Below are 20,054 nucleotides of genomic sequence, written 5' to 3' on the forward strand. Positions count from 1 at the left end.
AGAAATAACAAAAGGCCAGCCTAGGGTTCTTATGTAGAAGGGTCTTAGTGCAGGTCAGGCTCACTCAGAGCTGGGCCAATTAAGGGTCACCGTCGGTAGACGAGCCCCAAAGTTTGGGCTGGAGCCAACGGGTTACTCTCCAGATATCCTAGGATCTGACCTGCACACACGCTTTAAGTTCCACGGGGTTTGAGTCTCGGCTGTAGATTCCCAGATGAGACATTGTCCTTTTTAGCGTTCTCAAACACCTAGCTCGGAGCTGACCGCTGGGCCAGTTGCCGGTAACATCTGGGTGTAAAAGCAGCTTCTGAGGTTGGGGGAAGAAGGGCACTTATTTTATTTATGTTAGGGTTGGATTGCGGATGTGGCCTGTACCAACTACCAACAAAAATTTCCCGATCACCCTCTATCTTCCACATTCTGTCCAGGTGACGACGGTACGCCACGCCGGAGCTGCTAGTGGCTAAGCGGTTAACCGCGTCCTTCAGGTGTCAGCCTCCATCCGTTCGGAAACCACAACCCCCAGAATCCCAGAATCCCCCGTGCAGGGACGTCAATTCGCAAATAAGATAGCTCCAGAAAGTTGGAACATGCGGCAAGGTGGAAACCCTAGTCCCTAGCAGTTTCTTTACAGGATGTTTAAAAAACCGAATCCCCATAAATGCGCCCCTCTACTAACTACCTTCGTAGCCAAGGAAGCCACCGCCGTCAGCATTTCGCTCCTCCAGTGGCATCCTGGGAGTTGTAGTCCAGCCGCGGGGCTGCACTGAACTACCTTTCCCATTGTGCCATGCAGGTCGGGCGATATCAACGTTCTTTTCCAAAACTCTCTCCGCACGGAGACCCCCTTTCCCTAGCTCTCCTCTGTGTGACCACTCCTTCCTGTCAGTCGCGAGCGAGACGGGGCCGCAGAGGACCCGGGACCCGCGGCGCCCCAAGAGACACTTCCGGCGGCGGTTCACTTCCTGGTTGGGTGGATGGAGCCGGGCGGGAGCGCGCGCGGGGGAGGGGCGGTGGGTCAGTCTCCGCCTGGCGCTCCGGGGATCAGCTGGCTGGCGGGCGCCGAACGCGGCCCCGGCTCTAGCTGCAGCGCCGCCTCCTCTCCGCATCTCAGGCCGGGCCGGCGGCCGTGACAATGTTGCGGGGCTGGTAGCTGGTAGCTGGGTGCCGGCCGCCGAGCCGTCTCAAGTGGGTGCCGCCGGGATGCTGCCTCGCGGGGCTGCGGGGAGACCAGGGCGGAGGGGGAGGCAGTGCTCGGCTGGGTCAGCGCAGCCCTAGCGGCCCGAATGCCTCCTTTTTCCGAGCCCTGGGCATAGGGATCCCGGTTTCTGGGGCCAGGGATTCGTTTTCAGCGCTAGGGTTTTTCTCGCTAAGAAAATGCATGAAGCGTTTCCCCAGGAATGAAGGCTTTTGCTACCCCAAGGACTCAGCAGTTGAATTTTTAAGTGTGTTACTGATTCATTCTCTCTTCCTCTGTCATCACAGGTTGAAACTTACACGAATCGCTCTCGAGGAGGAGAGGACCGCCGTGCGATTGACACGCATATTCCTATAGGCATCCTGCCTCAGCCCCCACCCCCACGGCCGGATTCGGGTGGCTCCTCCGAGCTGAAATCTGAGAAGAAATCCTCGAATCTCTTGTTTTCGTTAAAAAAGAAAAAAGAGAAAAAAAATTTAGAAACCGTCGGTATTTTGCTTTACTGCTTCCTATCCGCATGATGAAGAAGTTTTTCGACTCCCGGCGAGAGCAGGGCGGCTCTGGCCTGGGCTCCGGCTCTAGCGGAGGTGGGGGCAGCACCTCGGGCCTGGGCAGTGGCTACATCGGAAGGGTCTTTGGCATTGGGCGACAGCAAGTCACTGTGGACGAGGTGTTGGCGGAAGGTACGGTGGGACTCTTTTCAGTGCGCCGTAAATTAAAATCTTGTGCTGATGCAGCAAGACTCGGATTTCTAGTTGTTGAATGTATGAATGGGTTTTGACCAGTTGACCCTCCCTTCCCCCTTATCTTGCGCTGTGAATCATTGTCCTTGAGAAATTTAAAACAGATTTGAAAGTGATAGGGCTTATGGGGTACCGGGAGGTTGCCGGAAATTGTTTACCTCGGTGGCCTTTCATTTAAAAAAAAAATACTGACAAGCCAAATCTTGTCTGCTTCACCGAATTAGAAGGATCAGACGGACAAATACATGTGTGAAAACGTAAAGCTTCACGTCAAATGTAGGGTGGTGGGCTTGTCATCCTCCTAAACGTGAAATCTTGATGTGAGGATTGCAGGGTGGGGATGGAGGATCTTTAAGAGGAGAGAGGGTTTCCCCTTCTCCTTCCCAACTTTCCCACTCTCATGAGCAGGCGTTGGAAGAAGAGAGGATTTTCAGAGAATGGGAATGTGTTTTTCTAAGAGCTAAGGCTCTTGATGGATTTGACTAGGTTTGTTTCCTGACCCAATGGATCTAACTAGGTTTGTTTCCTGTAATCAGGTCCCCAGGATGTAGCTAACAGAAATTACATGAAATGAATGTGGTTATTTTGAAATCAGTGTAGTAGGCCCCTCTTCCTCCTGTATTAGGTTTTTTGTTTTTTAAATTTTTTTCCCATAAGAATTACTTGAGAGTGGCATCTGATTTTTGCTTTTCCTCTGTTTGGAGAGGATGTTCTTTAGATCCGTGTAAATTCCCTACATGTGTGTTCATTTGTGTATCTATAGATATGTAGATATATATTTTTATCCCCAGGCTTTCTGGAAATCTTTGCATGTGTCTTTTGGTAACCTTAACCTCGACCTTTCTAATTATGCCACACTTATACTTTTCACAGTCCATTGCCTGCTTGTGTGCTTTTATTTTTAATAAAAGCAGCAATTTCCTTGGCATGAAGCTATTTAAACTAATTGGATAGGGCCAACCTGCTGTAGGTTGTGTTATTGGCTGAGGGGGTTGGGGAAAGAGGAGGCCTCTTTCACTGCAACGAGGGGGTAGTGGTGGGGGAACAATTTATTAGCCAGCGGAGGAGGCTTTCCGCAAGCTAAGGTTGAAGCCAGGGTCCCAACCTGGGCTTTGGAAATGCCTGTCATGGTGAGTGTTGCAGGCGGGTGGACTGGGAGGAGGAAGCAGCTATGTTTGGCTCTCAGCTTGTGTAAGCACTGGATTCTGCTGGGCCCATTTTTCTGGGATTAGGGTTGAACCTTTACTTTAAAAACAGTTTTAAAAAAGATCTGACAATTAACGTCCTTATGAAATTGTTGCTTTTTTCCGTTCTCAGTACTGCTCTAGCTGGACTTAATCCGGGGTCTGAGTCACTGTCCCTCTGGATCTTTCCTTTTGGGCTTTGGTGCAGGATGGGAGATGCTTCTGTGCCGGCTGCCAGATCCGCACCCTTGAGTCTGATTTCTGTCTTTCATCCCTGTGCCAAAGCCCTTGACTGCAGTGGGATGGAGAAATGGAGAAGCGTGTGAGAGAGAAATCTGGAGGAATGAGGGGGCACATCAAGAGCTCTTTGCCTCCCTCTGAATGGCCTCTGCTGGCCTTATAACCCAGGAATATTTTGTTTAGCTAGGATATTATCTCATTATAGATGGTGCTACCCTAAGTGGTGCCTGTTCTCAGAGCCTGAGTGATGGGGAAGAGAAAAGGCAAAATTGGTCTCTGTGACGTAGGCTACCCTCTTCTTCCCCAGAATTCATCCCTAAAACTGTACATCATTCATTATATTTTAAAATGGTACTTAGGGCTTGAAGTTCCACATTTGTTTATTTATTTGTCTGTTCAACAAACCAGTTATGGAGTGTATGATGTGCCAGGCACTGCACTAGGCTCTGAGGAGATGACATGAAACTAGACGTTGGAGTTTACAAACTATTTTGAGAGATGGGAAAACAGCCAGTTAGAATAAAGTGATATATGCTGTCTTGGAGATAAGCTTAGGGTGCAGTGGCCCCAGTTTTAGAGAGTCCATAATTGTTTTCTGCAGGAAGTGACTGACTGAAGAATGAGTAGAAATTATCCCGGTGTGGAGACAGTGTGTACAAAGACTCACAGTAGCAAGAGAGTCTTATGTAAAACTGAGTCTGGCAATGTTACCTTCGTGTTATGTTGACTGTAATTGAGTTTGTTGTGGCTGTTGAGAAAGTATGTAGCTATGTAAGAGCCAGTATTCAAAGTATTTGTGTAGCATCTACCCAGTACAGAAGCACTACTAAGTTCTGAGAGGTATACAGGGAGGTCTGAAATGTGATGTCCTCCTGTAAGGAGCAGTCAGGGAATTTGGAAAGACAAGGCAAACATTTACACGTACAATAGCATGGGGGCCAGCGCCGTTTGTACAGTCAGGCAGATCGAGCTTCAGGTTCTGGATCTGTTCTTTACTAGCTGTGAAACCTTGGATAAAGCATTTAAACCTCACTGTTTCCCTATGACAGTGGTTCTCAAAGGGTGGAGCCTGGATCAGGAGCATCAGCATTATCTGGGAGCTTGTTAGAAATGAAATTTAGGCTTCACCTTATAAACCATGGGTATGAGACCTGAACAAGTTCCTGGAGAGATTCTGAGAGAAGCTAAGGTTTGAGAACCACTGCCCCATGGAATGGCCTTGAAGATTAAATGAGGCAATGTATGTAAATTATTTGACCATTTTTAGGTGTTCAGTAAATGGCAGCCATTATTTACTAGCAATGTTAAAGATTACATCAGATGTAAGTACAGTTCAGGGGGAGTTGTGGGGCAGGGCACAATGTGAAGGCTAGTTTGGCTGCAGCAATCCTTTCCTCCCTGTGGGTGGACAGAGCTAGGTGTTCTTTGCAGAGGTCTCCCCAGCTTCTTAAAGGGTCAACAGATGTTTTGGGTAGCTGTGGAACTCCCTGGACTCTCTTTGCGCTGAGTCTGCAGGTGCTGACCTAGCCATCAGCTGCAGCCAGAGTTGTCTGAGGATGAGGAGGGTGGTACATCGGGATCCAGGGTAGGGTCTAGGCAGTTCCAGGGGGGTGGTGGGCGGGGTTCAAACAGGTGGGGGGGACATGTTACCACCACATCCCACTGCTCATCCCTTTCTCCCTAACATGGGTATCAGTCTATGCTTTACAGTGAGGAATTGCAGGAGCCTCAAGGAGGAGGCGCTGGAGTAAGATGAAAGAATGCTTGAGCTGCCATCTCTCTGTCAGCAGCAGCTGTCAGCCCTGCCTGCCTCATGTCACTAACTAGTCCAGCTGGGGCTTGTTTGTCTGGGGGACGTGAAGGCTCTGAGTCCTGAGTTCAGAGGCTGCCTCTCAACTGGGTGCAGGCGGGGATATTTTCTCTGGTTTTCTCAGTGAAGATGCCATGAGGAGATGCTACATCATGTCTGATGTGAGGGCATGTGATGTCAAGGGAAGATTTGGTTTAAGCTTCCAGAATGAGCTCAATGGGAATATTGGAACCTTGCTGAAAGAATGACTGGGAAGCTATGCTTTTATCGTACCTCCTTAGCTACATAAGACCTTACGTCTAAGCTTTGAACAAGAAATAAATGTTTGTTGAAAAACTGCTGTGTCTAAGACAACATTCCAGAACTGCATCTATGTAAGGTGGACCATGTGGCCCTTCAGAACAGTTTCCTCACCTACACTAGAGGAATCCAGGTCTCAGGCTAATGAGAACTAGTGAGTAAGTCTCCTTACCAGTAAACTTTGACAGTTTTTCCTACCTACAGTGCAAAGTAGTGATGCTTAAAATGTATGTGACACTTCCTAAAAAACCAAACCAACAGACATACAATGATAAAGTGTTGGTGACATCAGCATGATGCATGCACGTATCATTCAGTGAGGTTTGTTGGTACCTTCTTGTGGTAGACACTGTATGAAGTTCTAAAACTATGAAGATGAATGGGGGTTGGACCCAGCTCTCACGGAGCTCATAGATCAAGAAATAACCCTGAGGTAAGTATCCTGCACATAGCATGACTCTCGGTGTATAGTAGGTGGTAAAAAGATGTGAGCTGATAAAGAGAAAGGGCCTGGAGGTGAGGTTTACAGATGAAGTGCAGGTTGAACAGGAATGGAAATTGCCCAACAGATGTTCCAGATGAGGGTTACTCAAGGCCTTCCAAGCAGAGGCAGTAGCATGTACAGAATTGTGGTGATGAGAAACAGAATGCTGAGTACCAGGAATACTGACTAGTCTAGTGTTACCATTTTGGTTGGCATAGATTTTCCTTCCATAATCAGGGAAAGAAGGACCCAGAATGGTAGAAAGAAATTCTTTTACATTTGCTCCCAGGCTGTGCCTGCTGCTCGCTTTCTTCAGTAGCCCTGGGCCTATTGATCAAGTACTGAATTGCTATCTAGTAGGCCCTGCTCCCCCCTCTGTGCCTCAGCCCTGTGCTAATTGTGGGGCAAAGGCATGGCTAGAGTCTGGTGAAGAAATAATACTGAAGGTTCAAGAGAGGCAAGAAGGTTGAAGCAAAGCAGGTTGGGGGAGTGAGATGCCCAGTGTTACAAAAAGGAGCAGACGGGAGATAATGAGGATGTTTGATGAGAGCAGAAGCTGTGTTGAAGAGAAAAGAAAAGGAGATAATGTTATGGAGAGCTTTTGTGCCAGGAAGAGAGGTGGTTATAAGCACCAAGGTCTTCTCTTGACGCAAACACCAGTTTGATCCGTCCCACTTCAGATGTCTTTGCCTGCTGGGAAGTCTCATTTTTTAGTGGCAACTGCAGATTTTCGGGGGGTGGTTTGTGAATGGTGTCTTCCTGGCTTCAGGCATGATGATGGTTATAGCTTTGCTATATATAGCTAAATCTAGAATTCAGAAATAAATCCAGAATAAGCAACTGCATGGTCAAAGCCCTTCCTTTGGTCTTTATAACAAAGTCACTCTTATTTCTTGAGAGACAAAGAGAAAGAAATAGTTTCACATGGGTTTTGAGTGTGAAGCTATGACAGAAGGCATACACTTGTACCTCAGTAGCTAAAACTGCATGTAGAGTACACATGAAAAGCTTGATAAATATTAACAAAGTACATATGAAAAAATATTACTGCATCGGAGTAGTCATTTTAACTTGCAGTATTTGAAAGGGGACTACCACCACCATCTGCCTTGATCTTGTGCTCTTCAGCGGATAATGCTTTCTGAGCCTGCTTAAGAAATAACTGTGATAGCTGCATCTGAAAGAGCCAAACTGCTATTGACGTAGCATCTAGCCCTGTGAAGTGGCAGAGTAGCCTTCAGCCTACTTTTCTGGAGCCCCCTTTTGGTGTGGTAGAGGGAGCCCTACAGTATAAACTGGGAGGTCAGGGTTCCTGGGTTCATTCATTGCTGCATCGTTAACTTAACCGAGCACTCACTAGGTGCGGGACATAATGAAGTGATAAATACAAAAGGGCGCTCCTTGGAGGAACTGAACCCACACTCAGAACTTTAGTCACATGAGCAAATAGCTGTAGGTGTTGTAATGGAAGGGTATAAAAAGGCTTGGGGGACCGGATAGGAGGGAGCAGTTAATTTTGTGAAGTGGGGAGTAGTTGGAGAAAGTTAAAGAAAGGTGATATTCAGGTATGTCTTCAAACATGAGAACTTATTACTAGGTGGACAAGGTCAAGAGAACATTCTAGGCAGAGAGAATAAGATGGCTAAACACAGATGCAGGGAAGTGCACTGCTTGCTGGAAGCTGTATGTTTTGAGAAAGCAGTAATCTATTAGTGGTCCAGGGCTGTGCTGTCCAGACTTTCCAGAATTTTGGAAATTCAAATTATCCAAAATAAAATAAAAATGTAATTCTCTAGACACACTAGCCAGTGTAGCTAGTGCCTGTAATTTTGGACAGCACAGATAGAAAATATTTCATCATCACAGAAAGTTCTACTGGGGAGTGTTGGTTTAGAGCAATAATGTCTATACTTTTTGGATAGACTAGCAATATCAGATAAACATGCAATCCCTTCTTATATGTATGCCTGTTTATTTATAAAGTTATATCCATGTCTTGCTATCACTGGCTAATATCTGAAGGCACAGTATATATTTAAAAATGAAGTTAATCATTTATGATAGTGGATGCAAATCCGTATTTTAAATAATCTGGATAAGGTTTTGGTGAACCTCTTGTCATATCTTACTAAATTGTGGCTGTTTCTACATTGTAATGTGACTAGTGAGGAGTACAAAGGAATAGAAATGAGGCTCTGCCATCCTCTAGTTCATGGACACTTGCCTTATCTTTAATCCAAGGTTTCTTTGCAGGAATCTTTTTAAGTCCCTTGTTGGTTTTATGAGGGTTAGTTCATTTCAAACAAATGTAGTGAGTCCATCCACTTAACCCAGCCCGTGAACTGTAGTGCATCTCTTTACATCTCAGCCTGTCCTGTGGAGCTTCTGTTCTTCCCTCAGGATTCTGTGAGATTTGTATAAGCTACATGACTGACATGGAGTGAATGGGAGCACTGGTGTTGGGTCATATATTAAACATTAATACAGATAAGATCTTATTTCTTAAGATTAAAGTTAACATAAATAAAGTTATATTTTCTTTCTATACTCCAGTGGATTATTTTGTGTACCTCTATTTGGAGACAACTGGTCCAGAGCAGTGGTTCTCAACCTGGGGTAATTTTCCCTACGTGATGTTTAGCAATATCCAGAGACATTCTTGATTGTCACAAGGAGGCAAATAATACTGGCATCTAGTAGGTGTAGGTCAAAGATATTGCCAAACACCCTATAGTGCACATGACACCCCTCCTCTCCCTGCACAACAAAGACTTATCCAGCCCAAAAAGTCAGTGGTGCTGAGGTGGCACAACATGATCCATTGACCGATGTGGGGGGAGAGAGAGGAGAGTCAGGGATGCTCAGAGGGTCTAATTTGCTTTGTGACTTCAGGCAAATCACTTAATTTTTAAACTCACTTTTTTCAGAATGAATGAGCCAGCAATTTTTCTTAACCTGTCCTGGTTAAAAATCTTTGCATCATTTTCTGTGTAAAGTAGCTACTTCCAGAAATAAACCAGTAAACCAAAGAAGATAGAATGGCAAATCTTTTAGGCTGCAGCTGAGGGAAGCTGTAAGAGTAGTCTACCATGCCTGAATGTGGATTATGAACTTTAAAATTTTCTCCCCATATTTCCATATCTGATCAACCCCAAAGTGTGGTGAAAGCATTTTCTGACCTGAATGGCTTGTAGGGAGGTTCAGTTGGGAACGTTTATGAAAGGGCAGCATATTATGAGAGAGGTTGTTGATGATCCTTTGTACAAGGAAGAGTTTTCAGGAAGAGTCTTGCACTTGCAGCTAGGGATCTTATTTCAAGTTCTATTTGTCAGTATGGCTTGGTGGTAGTCACTTAACCAACGTGAGTCACTGCTTCCTCATTTGTAACAAGTGTCCTTCCTACCTGCAGAGATGTCATGGTCATGAAATGAGAGGATGTAGGTACACTGTAGAGTGCATGAGTCAGCTTGACCTGCCAGCCAGAGTAGCAAGGTTTACTGAGTACCAGGATATTCTCAGCTTTGACTGAGATGCTTTGGCAAACAGAGAAGTAGTGGAAGACTTGGCTCCTGCCCTCCTGGTTGACATGATGTGATCAACACACAAGAAACAAGTGCACCCCACAAGATAATAGCTGCTAGAAAGCTGGGGTGTGTGGTACAGGCCCTAAATTCTGGAGACGCTGAGGGGAAGGAGGTCAGTGAGAACTGAAAGATTTTGTGAAGGTGAATTGTTCTTAACTGTAAGTCTTTTCTCTGAAACGCCTTCTTCAAGGAAACTCATTTTAGGAACCACATAGTCTAGTTCAGCAAGTTTGCATATGTTTTATTCTTAGTAAAGTTGAAGTAAGTAATGCAACATTTTTGGTCTCCTTTGAGGAACAAAATTGCCTACTTAAATAAATTATGTGTTCTGTGTTTATACCCAAAGTGAAAAAGTCTTTTCATTCTATGTGATTTTGAATCCCTTAGGAATAATGAATATTAGCACATTAAGGCAATACTGGCTGCATCCTTTTTTGCCTACTTTCTTGTTCCATTATTATCTTTATTATTATTAGTCTTATATTCATTTTTAATCTATTATATATACTTTAAACAATCTCAGTTCTTTGAATTATATGACAGTTGTTAGGGAAGAGGGGTCCTTATGAATGAGACTTCCACCGGGGCAGAGGGCATGTTCCTCAAGTTAGATCAAAGTTGAAAGGGTAAAAATTTGGGATTTCTTTTGAGGTCTGCTGTGAGTGAAGCAGCTTGAGCTGGTTAGTTTTCTTCTTGAGCTTGGAGTTAACCTTGGCAGACAATGGATGGCCGTGCCAGCTGAAGTGTTGTTACTTCTGGTTTCTGAAGAGGCAAGAGATTATCGGATGAAAGAGTCTATGACATCCCTATGTTATTACCACAGAAGGCCAAGCATAGCATTGATGTTAGATTATCATTTGTAATTACAGTGATCTTTCATCTAGGACTTCAATCCTGGAGAAAGCAGCATAATGCCATGTAATTTGTTTGGTGCCTATTTGTAAGGACGCTTAAAGCTATTGCACTGGGACCTTTAGGGTAAGAAAAAGATTATTGTCCTTCTGGTACTGAGCATGAATTTGAGAACAAAAGGCAGACTTTATTATCCTTTTGGGGACAGGAAGAAAGATGAAGACTCAGGCCTCATCAGTTTGGGTCCTTCCTGGAAGACTGGGACGTGAGCAGCATTTACAGAGGTGGCAAGTCCCCTGCTAGTACCTTTGGCTCATCATTTTCCTTTGTCACTGAATCATGCTGGTTCAGGAATGCTGATTATCTTACAGGTTGGTTAGACTTGTGTAACTTACCCTTGCCTAGCCCTGTTGCTCAGATCTTTGTCCTCTACTAAAAGCCTGGGCATCTTGGTGGTGGGGAGTGGGCAGTGTTGAAAGAAATAATTCCATCTGGCTTTGGCAATGAAAAAATCTTGGTTTGACCAGAAAGTGTAACTCAATAATTATTGGAGAAAACTTGATATCTAGTACTCTTTCCTCTCCTGTCCCCCTGGAACAAAGGGAGCACTATGATGTTTTCCTTAGGAGAAGGCATGAGAATTGGAGGTAGGCAGCCTTTGGCTTCAATCCAGACTTGGTCCCTGTGATGTTGGGCAACTTACTAAGCTCCGGGCTTCTCATTTATAAAATGTGGGTAATACTGTGGGTGGTTGTAAGGATTAGATGCAATTATGCAAAGTGCACAGTACTTAGTATATAGTTAACAGTCAGTAAATGATAACTCAGTGTTTGGGTGCATGACTTTTGTTTTTATCAGGCAATGTTTGTTTTGCGAGTTACCTGGTGGAGCTAGAGTCTTGGAGATACACCCATACCCACCCACACTCACATACTCCAGAGCACCTGCAAGTTCCAGGATGAGGAAGACGGAGAAGAGAGAGAATCTCAGAAAAATATTGTGGCTTGATATATCTTTTTTCCTGCTTGAAAGCCACCTGTATCTTAGAAAAATTTCCCTAACCTGTCAAGTTGCTATTTAGTGTGATGGGAGGCTCTGTCCCTGAGGAACGTCCGACCCCCGCTGCTTATCCAATTTCAAATTTTTGTGCTCTGACACAGGTCTTCTGCTTCATTCAGGCCTGTGCCTGCCTCTTCTCCCAAGTATGATGGATGGCTCCTTCCAATCTTTTACTCGGTGTTCCTACACCTGGGAAACCCTCTGTTTCCCCACCCACCTAACCTTTGTCCTGCCAGAGAGTTGTGCTCACCACAGCTGCCCAAGGGATCTGTCTCTCCTCTTGTCCTTTGGATGCTTGCCATTCTTGGCTGTTTGCCATTCTTGGCTATGTTGACTGTTTGGGCCCATAATCTCACAGTGTTAATTTGCTGTTCATCTATTTCACTTGTATCTACTTTCTAGTGTTAGATAATTCTTAGTGAAGTAGTGTATAAACCTTAGGTTTATTTTGTATCCACTTGAGGACTCTTTAAATTTGAACAATGTAACAGTTGGTCCTGGGGAATAAATTACCTGAATGAATTATATAATAAATCAGCACTAATTCAAATTTTCTGGGCAGGCACTAGATCCCAGACAAATTTGGGATATGTAGACTTCCCTATAATATAATAGATCTGTGTTTGGAATCCTATTATAATGATAACTATCAATTTCCTAGGTTTTTTGGTAAAGATGAAAGAAATCAAATTGAAAGCCAAGTAGAACACCTTCCAGAAAATAATGAACACCTCTCTCTGTTGTTTGGATGCATTTATGGGTACCTAACACTGTCAGTCTCTAAGGTAGAGATATATAAGGTATGAGTATCTTAATTATATAAAGGAACTCCAAAACTATGTAAGTGCTATACTATGCAGATGGAGATTAGGTCAAGTATCAAAAACTCAGATATTACTAAAATTTATCTTTAAGCAAGGCATGCATTAATTTTCTAGCTCGTGGTAGTTGGCCTGCAGTAAATTAGGACAGTGATTCTCAACCTTTATTTGGGGTAGTGAGCATGGGGGCAGGGGACAGTTAAGAAGGGAATATGTAACTGGAAAAAGCACAGACTGACCCCAGGTCCAGCCAGGAAAGGAGGGAACCTCAAAGAAGATGGGGAGTGGTGATATAGCCTATTGTACACTCAGAGGCATACTGTAAGACTTAAGGGCTTAGGGTGGGGAGAGGACATGAGACTTTTATATTTACCAAAGAGAATATGGCTTTTAAAAGGTTCATAAGTATGGCACTAGCAGCCCTGTTATAAATTGAATCTAGAGAGATGGTGCCTTAAATTAATCACTGTATATAGCTCTTAGAACATAGGTAGGCATTTATTTCTCTCTGTTCTTGCTACTTTCAGAGAGAAGTGAAAAAGAGGGATCAGCAGGTAAGTCTTCCCTCATGGCTTGTCCTGTGAGCTCTGTGACCTTGTTGAAAAGCCAGCTCTTGGTGTCTCTCTAACCAATGACAACAATTCACTTGAGAAAAGTTACTTTTAGATAACACAGGCTTTCCCACATAAAGTGGGAAATTTCTTCTCCTTTAAAATCATATCTTTAGAATATTAATATATTAATAGCATAAAATGGGTTTTTAAGTTGTTGTCTACCCTGCAATTTTGGAGTGATTTAAAGGTGATATGATGGAGTAATGTCCAAATTCCAATAATGTCCTTATCTTTTTTGAGCATTTAACATTGTTCCCTCTTTAGCGTCTTAGGCTCCGCTGGTCCCTTTGCCTGGAATATTCTTCCTTATATTCATTCCATGGCTGGCTTTCTTCTTGCCATTCAGATCTCACTTAAATTTCACCTCAGAGAGGCCTGCCCTGACCTTTCAATATTAGGAAACCGTCATGTTTTCTTTTGCCAGGTAGCATGTGTCAACTGCTTTTCATGTTTATTGTTTACCTCCACCCACAAGAATTTTATCTTCATGAAAGCTGAGACCTTGACTGACCTTGTTCATTGCTGTATCCCCAGTGCCTGGTGCAGTGCTTGGCACATCTGAGCAGCTCAGTGAAAACCAGTTGAATGAATGAGTGAGCACAAGGAGGCAGAAGGGGTGGTCAAAGATAGAGATGTCGAATCAGGAGAGTGAGTGTTGAAAGTGAATACTTAGTAGATTTAAAAGAAGGATGGTGTGGATTCTTTGGGGTGTTAGAAATCAGTAAGGTTACAATAAAATGGAAGAGTGTTTATTGGATTTGGAAATAGGGCGATCACTCATAAACTTTGTTAGAGCAGTTAAAATGAAGCAGTGGAGTCCAGGTGGCAGTGAAATGAGTGAATGGGGAGTGAAGTGGATGCCTAGTTAGGGAGGAATTTATTATTATTTTCAATGGGGGAATAGTCTTTTGAGTATATTAAACAGAGAAGAAGTGGCCAATAGAGAGGAAGAGGTTGGAAATAAAGTACAAGGCAGGGAATTTTGATGGACTAGGGCTGAGGAGGTGATGGCAGGTCATGGATGGAGTCATGAATTCAGGTGGAGGGATGACTGCACCAGGAGAAGGGGTACTGCTGTCACTGACCTAAAAGGAAGGGGAGAAAGAATGAGTACAAAGGAGAAGAAATTGGTGAGGTTTGGCAAGTGGAAGGAGTTCTTGCCTCACCGCCTCTGTTTTCTATTGAATGGTGCTGGGTGGGAGCTAAATTGGGGTTTTAAAGAGAGTAAGGAAGGATGGTGAGAAGTTCCTTAAGTTTACGGAGAGAAGGACTGGCAAAGGGCAAGTAGAAGACAGCCTAGTCAATGCAAAGTCCAGTCAAGGTGACGCATCTTGGAAAGACAGCTTTTCCTGACCTCTGAGGGTTTATTAGTTTAGAAAAATGTACTATTGTGAATATGACTTTTTCTGAAATACATCATATATTTCCTGTCTTCTAGATTATATGCCACAGAGGCAGTGTAAGGTGGAGAGGGCCCTGGACAAATTGCTTCTCAGCTCTGTCCATCAGGTTCTGTGTCTGTAAAATGAGGACTAGATGGTTCTGAAGTTGCTTTCCAATTTTTAACATTTTACTGTTCTTTTATTTCTTAAATGCATTGTTATTAGAATGTTACCATTTTTTATAGATTTTTAGGATCTTTGCTTGATATGGGTAAGACAGTTTGCTCCCAAATAAAATGGTTCTGGGTTACTCTGCTTTTTGAATTTGATGGTTATTCTCTGTAGCATTTTCTGATTCCTTTCTTATGAAACTGTTAGCTGTCACCTCTTGCTATTTTCTGTGTGCCTTCCTGAATTAGTGCCTCTCTAATTTGCTGCTTTTAATCTGTTAGTGGACTTGGGAACTAGATGCCTAAGCTTGTTAGAATTGTGTGTAACAATAAAGAGACTGTTAACTAGAGTTTGAGGGTCTTGTCTATGATTAACATACAGGAGCTGTTGAGCATGGGCTTTTGTCTTTTGGCACAGAAATCAGTTTTTTATGCCTTATGTTCTAGAAAGGTCGATTTCTGAAGTGATAAGTTACCATTTGACATTTATTATTAATTATATATGCTTACGACCGTTGGTCTGTAAAGTTGCATATCAGTCCTGTAGGGACTTAGCCTATTTCCATTTTTGCTTCCCATCCTTACTTACTCACTCCCAACCCCTTTATCTGCAGTCCTACTTGGAAAGACCTGAGGTGAAAGATAGGGCTTAGCTCACAGAGACCCTATGAGTCTGAAGTTTGTCTTCAGGCAGTAGGGAAGCCATTCAGAGTTTTGAGAGGGTGATGGCATGATCAGATTTGCAGTTCAGTTGGCTTTGTGGAGGATGCTAGGAGGAAGCGGAGTCTAGAGCATTCGGGAAGCTGTTGTCATGATCTGGGTTAAAGATAGTGAGGGTCCGAGTAGCAGAGTGGTAGTAGGAACAGAGAAGAGTGCACACAAATATTTAGGAGATTATATCATCAGGACTTGGTACTTGATTGGATTTTGAGGTTTAAGGAGAAGTATGGAATCAAGAATGATTCTAGGTTTCTAGTTTGAGTGCCAAGGTACATAAGATAGAAGTGGCACTAACTGAGCTGTTTTATTCAGGAAGAGGGGGAAGACTGAAGACACAGGTTTAATGAGGGAAGATAGTAAGTTTGATATGATCAGCTTGCACTATGTTTGAGGTATGTTTGGATTATCTATTGCTATGTAACAAAATACCTCCAATCTGGTGGCTTAAAACAACAGTTTATTAATTTGTTGTGATTCTGTAGGTTGACTGGGAGCTCAGCTGCTCATCTCATTTGAAATTGTTAAAATTGTCTTTACTCCTACCACTCTACTCTGTACCTGAATTCAGAACATCCCAACATGGGCCACTGTATCACAGTTCCAACACCATGTTTCATCCTTAAGAGAGTATATATGTCAAAGAAATTCAGAGGGCTTATTATAAACAGGGCTGTAGTGTTTTTCACACCCTGGGGGATGCACTGCAGTGAGAAATGGGTGAAGATATGACTTTGTAAAAATTTACTTTTTAATTTATTTATGGTTAAGTGGGATAGAGCTTTGGGGAACTTGGGCAAGTCTGTTTTAGGAGAAAATACCTAGGGAAGTTGAATATTATGACATCAATTTGTTTGGAGCTGTCCATGCAGAGATACTTGTGTTGAATTTGAAAAGTCAAGAGTAAGAAGAGCAGTGGTCTGGGAATGGAATTGAGGTTCAGCAATATTTAAGGAATAGCTTAGGAAGGGAAGTCCTTAAAGAAGACAGAAAGAACATCCAGAGGGGTATGAGAGTCAGTAGACTAGAGCAAGATCTAGGGTCTGGCCGTGGATGTGGTGGTTAAGAGGACCCGAGGTCATTGTAGTGAAGGAATTTACAGGCTGAAGTACAAGAATAAATCACCCCCCTGGATTTTGAAACCACCCAGGATGATGGCAGGAGTTCTGGTAGAGAGGAAGGCGGGATGTTACAGTCTTCAGTATATGTTGGGAAATGAATAGGAAGGTGGAAGTGCAAAGGCGAGACAGGGTGGAAGCCAAAGGAGCCAGGTGGCATGAGCTTGGAGAAGCAGGAATTTTTACATGAAGGTAGAAGGCGGAAGGAGTAATGATCTGGAGTCAAGTTAGGAGAATAAGGAAAACTCTGACCTCCTGCCCTGCAGCTCTTGAGGTGTGGGAAATCTGATGTCATGGGGCTGGTGATGCAAGAGATGTTGTCTGGCCTAGAAGCAGGCCAGAGCAATTTGGATAATGTATCATCTTTTGGCCAGATTATAGAGCTAAGTTGTTGTTTTTGTTATACGTATATAATTTATGGCATTTATTTGACAGCTTTGTGTTTCCTCTTATTATTAAAAGGACTAAACTTTCCTTTTACTTGTATTCACTTTTATATTTACATATTCTATATATTATTACGTTATATATATACTTATATAAGTATGTAAATACTAACATATTTATATTTTATATATTTATTTATATAAATCTGATACATATTTCTCTCTGTATAAATTAATTTTAAAAATCCTTCCTTGGGTCTCGGCTTTGAGACGAAAAAGAACACCTCTCATGGTTGCTGTGGAGATATCCTCAGTATGTGGTTTTGAAATTGCCTTTTGTATATTGTTGCCAGGCGTTGCTGCTCACCTTTAACTTGTAGGCTTCCCTGGGCAGGTTGGTTGCCTCTTGGTCCTCTTGTCACACTGGACTAATGATGAACTCTTACGGAAGCTCTTTATTTCAGGGGTTGCCGGGTGATGAAGGACCACGTCCCTCACTAAAGGAAAAGGTCTGACTGTGTCGGCAAGAATTCTCAGTTTGTGAGTTAGAAATAGTATCTTATGTATTTTAAGTTATTCAAGAACCAACATAGTTAGCTGGGCAGTCTCCATTAAATGTGGCCTCCTCCACCTCTCTGATACTTCAGTCTTCTCTTTACCCCCTGCACAAATGTAGGGTCCTGCTGGGACTCTCTAATGACTTATTTTACATGTGTTTAGCTGTTACTGATGTTTGTTCTTATACACGCAAGTATGCTGGGCACATATCTCTTTAGTTTTTATTTCATTTCACTGTACTTATTTATCTCTTTGTTTTCTAAGCTGTTCTCCACCTACCTCTGACCCAACTTGGATTCCTTGATGGTATGGCTAGGCATCTGCTTATCTTTTCATATCCTCTTAATAAGTAGATACTTAGGAAGCAGCTATTGAATGAACGCATTAAACTTAAAATTCAAACAGCCTAAAACACACAAATCTTGCAAAGGAGAAAACTATGCCCAGAGGATTAAATGACTTGTCCATGGCTATACAGGTTCAGATGGAATTGGAATCCATTTCCGCTCTCAAGGTTTTGGGGCTTTCTGAAAGATTAATGTCAAACAAGTAGGCCTGAAGTGATTGTGTTCCCCCAAGTTAAAGATAACTGAACTTCTTGAAAAATTAAATCTCATAGGATTAGGGGCTTTCAACCTCTCATTTCACCTGTCACCCCATTTGGGGATGGGATGATGGGTGGAACTTTTATTTTCCTTTAACTTCTGAGATTGGGGAATGAGAGCGTAGCCACATGAAGGCTTTGTCCTACTTGTAAAACTGGTAGGTTTGCTTTTTCCTTGACCTGTACTTTCAGGATGTCCTTCTGACTCATGGGTGCTAATGGAGTCTGAAGCCATGCACTGGGGATGGGTTGAAGGGTACCTCATAATCTCTGGCCTGGCAGGCAGAAAGCAGCATATCAGGGAGGTACTTGTGAGTAGTTTGGGGGAATTGGGGATTAGAAGAAAGGACATTATAATCAGGTGCCAGACATTCACAGATAGGTCATTTGTGGCTAGTAGGATTGGCAGGAAACAGTGAGTCACACTGGCCAGTTGACAGGGCATTAAAAAAGAACAAATCATTAGCAGTTGCTGGGAGAACGCTTTACCCATTTAGACCAATGGTTCTTCACTGGGGACTTTTTGTAAACCAAGGAATATCTGGCAATATTTGGAGACATTTTCGGTTCTCACAACTAGGTGAGGGATGTGTGTGTGTGTTTCTGCCATCAAATGGATAGAGGCCACGGATGCTGCTGAACATTCTACAGGGCACAGGACAGCCCCTCACAACAGGAAATTAATTATCCAGTGCAAACTCATAGTGCTGAGGGTGAGAAAGCCTGATGTAAACCCTGCTGGTTAGTTAAGTCCATTAAAATAAATGTTTTATATGTATTCTTTATTTTCACTTCTGTGGTTAAATGGCAAAGCTGGACTTCTTTTACCTTTTCCTTTTCATTCTTTTTTAATTGAGATGAAATTCACATAATATAATTAATGATTTTAAAGGGAACAGTTCCATGATATTTAGTACATTTATAATTTTGTACAACCACCACCTCTATCTAGTTCCAAAATATTTTCATCACTCCTAAAGGAAATTTGTACCTGTTAAGCAGTTAGTCCCCATTTCCTCCTTCCCCAGTCCCTGGAAACCACCAGTCTGCTTTCTGTCTCTAAGGATTTACCAATTCTGGATATTTCATATAAATGGAATCATACGATATAAAATTTTCTTCTGTGGCTGGCTTCTTTCACTTAGAATCATACTTTTGAGGTTTATTCATGTTGTAGCATGTATCAGTATTCCATCTCGCTTTATGGCTGAATAATATCACACTGTATAGACATATCACAGTTTGTGTATCCATTCATCCATCAGTAGATATTTGGGTTATTTTCCAGCCTTTGGCTCTTGGGAATGATGCAGCTATGAACATTTGTGTACAAGTTTTTGTTTGAAAAACAAATTTATTTTTCAGTTTTTTTTGGGTATATACCCAAGGCTGGAATGGTTGCATCATATGATAATTCTATGTTTAGCTATTTTGAAGAACCGCCAACTGTTTGCCACAGAGGCTGAACTATTTTACGTTCTCACCAGCAAGGTTTGAGTGTTCCAGTTTCTCCACATTGTTGCTAATACCTGGTATGTTTTGTTGTCTTTTGGTTTTTGATAAGTGCCACCCTAGTAAGTGTGAAGAGTGTGTCTTGTAGTTTTTCAAACACTTCTTTTGTGTGTGGTACAATACACATAACAAAATTTACCATTGTAGTATTTCACCTGTTAATATTGAGTGGTCCTTTAGCAAATATATTTTGAGACCCTACTCATGAGAGTGATGCTGAAGCACCAGGTAATTTGCGGTGAGCCGAGCCAGTGTAGCCCGGAGGCGGCAGACATCATCGAGCTGCCACCACTGGGTTGGCAGTGATTTTAGCAGAAGTATAGGAGGTGGAGCTGTCGCAGCAGGACACTTTATTTTCATGTGGGTATAATTCTTTTCACATAAGGGCAAATTCACAATTTGAAAGACACAGAGATAAAACAATGAAGAGAAACCCAAGACCTAGCAGTGAGGAGGAGGGAGGCCTGGTGCTGTGTCCTGTGTCCTGCCTGGGAGTCCACTGGGGAAATCCTGCATTTCAGGCTCATTTAGGAACTCCCCATGCTGGGTCTTGAAACATCTTCCCCTGTGGTCTTTGTCTTTTGAGCCATACAGAGGGACAGTCGTATTTCCTTTCCAATTAGTTAAAAAAAGCGAAATTGCATACCCTGCCGCCCATCTGTGTTGTCTGTAGGATCAGAGCTGGAGTGAGATGAGGTGGGCTAGATGCCCAGCAGGA

At 43.0% G+C, this 20,054-nt stretch overlaps 1 protein-coding gene across 21 annotated transcripts in view; it reads left to right on the forward strand.

Annotated features, from left to right (window-relative positions):
* The first annotated feature begins 216 nt into the window (after positions 1 to 216).
* Positions 217 to 20,054, forward strand: part of AAK1 (AP2 associated kinase 1) — a 170,107-nt gene continuing 150,269 nt past the window's right edge. For 4 of the 21 annotated variants that reach the window (XM_036908247.2, XM_057497113.1, XM_057497118.1 and 1 more), the window contains exons 1-2: positions 218 to 1,188; positions 1,486 to 1,881. In XM_036908247.2, coding sequence (XP_036764142.2) covers positions 1,716 to 1,881 — 166 coding nt within the window. In that variant the 5' untranslated portion in view covers positions 218 to 1,188; positions 1,486 to 1,715. Of the gene's footprint in view, positions 1,263 to 1,485; positions 1,882 to 3,012; positions 3,072 to 20,054 lie in introns of those variants that run through there. The other 17 variants (XM_057497115.1, XM_057497121.1, XM_036908248.2 and 14 more) reach the window with 10 other exon arrangements.

The sequence above is a fragment of the Manis pentadactyla genome, chromosome 2 (assembly GCF_030020395.1).
Source record: "Manis pentadactyla isolate mManPen7 chromosome 2, mManPen7.hap1, whole genome shotgun sequence".
NCBI classification, from domain to species: Eukaryota; Metazoa; Chordata; class Mammalia; order Pholidota; family Manidae; genus Manis; species Manis pentadactyla.